This window comes from Raphanus sativus, unplaced genomic scaffold, assembly GCF_000801105.2.
Source record: "Raphanus sativus cultivar WK10039 unplaced genomic scaffold, ASM80110v3 Scaffold5423, whole genome shotgun sequence".
Classification (NCBI taxonomy): Eukaryota; Viridiplantae; Streptophyta; class Magnoliopsida; order Brassicales; family Brassicaceae; genus Raphanus; species Raphanus sativus.
This window is the reverse complement of record NW_026620722.1, coordinates 1-3,830: the sequence shown is the minus strand read 5'-3', so window position 1 is coordinate 3,830 and position 3,830 is coordinate 1. Positions and strand designations below refer to the sequence as shown.

Sequence of the window (3,830 nt, the reverse complement as noted above, 5' to 3'; positions counted from 1 at the left end):
TTCCAGATTAGCCTGTTCGGACATATGCCAATATCTTCATGATTATTATCAAACCAGGATGAACCACGATCTAAGAATCTTTATTTGGAACCAATCACTACAGGAAATGTGGGTATTAATATCGTCGTAGTATAGCGTTTTTTACAGCTCTGCTATTGTATACCAACACTGGCCTTTATAATAGCGTTTATTAAACTGAAACGCTATGTTTGTAATCGCGGGAAAAGAAAAGAATTTGACCGCGTAAATTAACAAAGTGAAGCCGCCTTACCATTGCAGATCCAAAGATATTAGCTATCGTAAATGTAAAAATATATTATTTTAAAGCAAAAAAAAAAATAAGTAAACAAATACGTCTCGATTCCTTAAACTCTAGATCATTCTTCACTCTCTTCACTTTCTCACTGTTTCTAAGAAACTCCCGAGTGTTCTCTCGAATCGAAGCTTCAGCAGGTATGTTTCTCAGAAACTCTCGAGTGTTATATCTCATCGATTGATATTGTTTCTTCATGTGATTTTGGGGTTCGATTTTGGCAAAACGATTCGATTTTGAGATTTGATTTTGATTTGGACATGTGAAAGTTTGTGATTTTCGGTTTCGATTTGAACATGCAATTCGGTTTTGATGTTTAGTTTGGTTTTAATTTTCATATTATCAATTTAGTTCATCGAATCTCTTCGATTCGAATCTCTTTTCACATGCATGTCCGCGTTAACACATTATTCGATTATGGGTTTGTTCGGTTTAGATTTTGAATATGATTGTGGGTTCCGATTTTATTTTGGATTTGTTTATCAGTTTCAGAAATGGCAAAAACAAGAGGAGGAGGACAAGTTGGTTCTCGTCGGAGTAGACGTAATCAAGGCTTGGATGTAGTAGATCCAACACTAACAGTGAAGAAAAGAACAACAAAGAAAGTGGCTGCCCCAACAAAGGCTTTAGTTCTAACGCCAACGAGAAGAAGTAGTAGAATCAAGAAAGTGGCTGCTCAAGATGACGAGGTAGAAGATGAGCTAGAAGATGTTACACCAGAATATATTCCGCGAGATGATGAGCTAGAAGATGTTACGCCAGAATATATTCCGCGAGATGATGAGGTAGAAGATGTAACACCGGAAGATGTAACACCAGTGGCTGATCAAGCTGAGAAGGCAAGGTCTGAAGATGATAAAGAAGAAGGAGAAGCTTGTTTGAAAGGACAGGAACAGAAAGAGGATGATGGAGAACCTGCTAATATGGTAGAAGATGAAGTTCTCAATGAGGAAGGGAACGAAGAAGTCAGCAATGCTCAAGATGATGAGATTCCTAGTAACGAAGGAGTTGAGCTACCAGGGGAAGAAGTGAAAGAAAAAAATAGAAGAGGACCAACAAAGATGCGTAGAGTGGCTGAAAATCCTAATGAAAAGGTTGCGGTCACATTCACTGACTTTGGTGAGCATGTTGGACCTGGTTCAGTAACACTATCATCTTTTCTTGGTCCTCTTGTGAGGGAACATGTTCCGGTAACACTTTCTGATTGGAGAAGACTTGATGCAGCGACTAAAGCAACAATGTGGGAAGAAATTCAGGTATATATACGCTTTATTGAACCACAATATGACATTATAAACATGTTTGACCTTTGCTTATTTTGATGCAGGGGAGGTTTAACTTGCAAGAAGAGTGGCATAAAGCTGTTATTTTCAAGCAGTTGGGAAGCTTGTGGAGGGCTGGGAAGTCAAGGCTAGTGTCACAAGTACGGGCAGCGAAGACTGCTGCTGAGAGATTAAAATTAAAACCCAGCAACGTCCCATCTATACAAGTGTGGAACACTTGGGTTAGGAGCAAGACTACCTCAAGTTTCACGGTAAATTATCCATATTTATATGTCATGTTCTATAAATTTAATTATGTCTTATTTCATGTCTTATAGATTTAGTCACATTCATATTTATATTGTAGGAAATAAGTAATAGGTACCGAGAGCTGAGAAAAAATCAGATTCCTCATACCACCAGCTGCAAAGGAATGATTCGTTTAGCTTATGATATGGTAAGTAATATGTACTCAAACATCTATATATTGTATAGCTTATTAGAATAATTAAGCCTCTGTGTACTGAGATATATGTATGTATTTTGTATAGAAAAAAAAGAGTCAAGACCCGAAAAAAGTGAGTAGGAGTAAGGTATGGATTGCGGGACATACTCACGCTGATGGTAGACCCGTGAAGCCTCAATATGCTGAGACTATTGTAAGAATTCTGGAACTTGTTATATATTGTGTTTCATCTTCTTGGATTATGATCATTGAGTTATATTGTGTATAAATGTTCGTATCAGGAACAAATCCAGTCACTTGATAGTCAAATGGACTCTACATCAGCTGCTGATAACATAAGGGAGGATGCTGTCACCAAGATTTTGGGAAAAGATAAACCTGGACGAGTAAGGGGGTTTGGTAGAGGGATTACGGCTACTAAACTAGCATTTCTGCAATCTAGACACGCAAAGATTGCTGATATGGCTAGTGAGATTGAAGAGTTGAAGGGCATGGTCCGAGAGTTAGCTGGAAAGAAGGTACTCGTTTTCACTACATTTACTCAACTGGTCTGATTATAGTTAATAATTAATAATGGTTTTCTCTTCTCACAGAAAACTAATGGTGAGACTGAAACATCTGAGACAAGTGCTGGATTCAAAGAAGGAGTCAGAGTACAAATACTGGATTGGTTTGAGTCAGAAGATGTAGTTGTTGGTGAAGGAGAATTTTGCTCTGATGAACCGATGTACAAAATTGGTCGTGTGCCTATTGGTCCTAATGCAGTGGCTGTTATTGTTAAGTCTGCATTAATCTCGGAAGCTTTTCTCTGGAGGCCTACGACAGATGCATTATCTCTTGAGGACGCAGTGGGATGCAAAGTAGCTTGGCCAATAAATAAAGTGGTTTTGGACAGGAATCCAGTAGCGTCTCAAGATGTATCGATGGTAAAGTTTTTTAATCTAGTACTTTTTCGACATAAGTATAGGTCTCTCATCATTAGCTTGTTACATTGTAGCAACACAAGGAAGGCGAAACTCGAAGATGCAAAATCTATGACTGGACTTCAGAAGAAGAAGAGGTTATTGCTGAAGGTCTCCTGTGCTCATCTAATTCCAAAGAGATGGTTAACAATATACCTCTGGGTCCAAATGTGGTGAGCATTGAAGTGGTGAAGGTGTTTAAAGATAATGCTCATTTGTGGAGGCCAACTGCAGAGATGTTTTTGATTGGTGATGCAATTAACGAGAAAATCGCATGGCCACTCCTCAAGTTTGAAATCATGGCTTCGATCACTACAGCTGCAACACCTGCAAAACCTGCAGCCACGAAAACAGCATCACCTACCAAACCAGCAAAGAAAAAAGCAATGGTATGTTATTGAAATGAATAACCTTGTATTTGTTTGTCTGTTGGTTGACGTTGGAACTTGTTGAGTTTTAGAGTCCAGGCAGCACTAGTACCACCAAAAGTGCAAAGCAGAAGTGTATTCTCTTCGACTGCAGCAACACCGGACGTAAGGTAGCTGAAGGAAGAGTGGCTTCAACTGATCCGAAAGAGCTGTGTCACTTTGTGCCCCTGGGTCCAAATGCAAGCAAGGTGTGGGTTGAAGTGGCTAAGATTGGTGATGCAAAGGTGTGGAGGCCAAATTCAGAGATTGAATACATCTCTGATGCAATAGGTTCGGTTGTGGCATAAGAAGCTTTATTTGGAACCACTAATCAGTGGAGAATAACCAGGAAGTTTAATAAATCTCATACGAGTTGTGAGTAAGAAGATATCCCACTTTCTATCCAGATGATTCCAGATT

At 39.1% G+C, this 3,830-nt stretch overlaps 1 protein-coding gene across 1 annotated transcript; it reads left to right on the top strand.

Moving 5' to 3' along the window:
* Window positions 1-799: 799 nt before the first annotated feature.
* LOC108839143 (uncharacterized) lies at window positions 800-3,718 on the top strand. The gene is made up of 8 exons (XM_057002393.1): window positions 800-1,569; window positions 1,641-1,847; window positions 1,943-2,032; window positions 2,127-2,234; window positions 2,323-2,559; window positions 2,635-2,967; window positions 3,039-3,392; window positions 3,464-3,718. Exons 1-8 carry the CDS (start codon window positions 808-810, stop codon window positions 3,716-3,718), a joined length of 2,346 nt encoding a protein of 781 aa, XP_056858373.1. The 5' UTR covers window positions 800-807.
* The last annotated feature ends 112 nt before the right edge of the window (window positions 3,719-3,830 follow it).

Excerpts from the sequence above, each read along its gene's own strand:
- LOC108839143 (XM_057002393.1), top strand. The coding sequence starts at position 808 with ATGGCAAAAACAAGAGGAGGAGGACAAGTTGGTTCTCGTCGGAGTAGA. Across the intron at positions 1,570-1,640 it reads CAATGTGGGAAGAAATTCAG|GGGAGGTTTAACTTGCAAGA; the intron begins GTATATATACGC and ends ATTTTGATGCAG. Across the intron at positions 2,560-2,634 it reads GAGAGTTAGCTGGAAAGAAG|AAAACTAATGGTGAGACTGA; the intron begins GTACTCGTTTTC and ends CTCTTCTCACAG.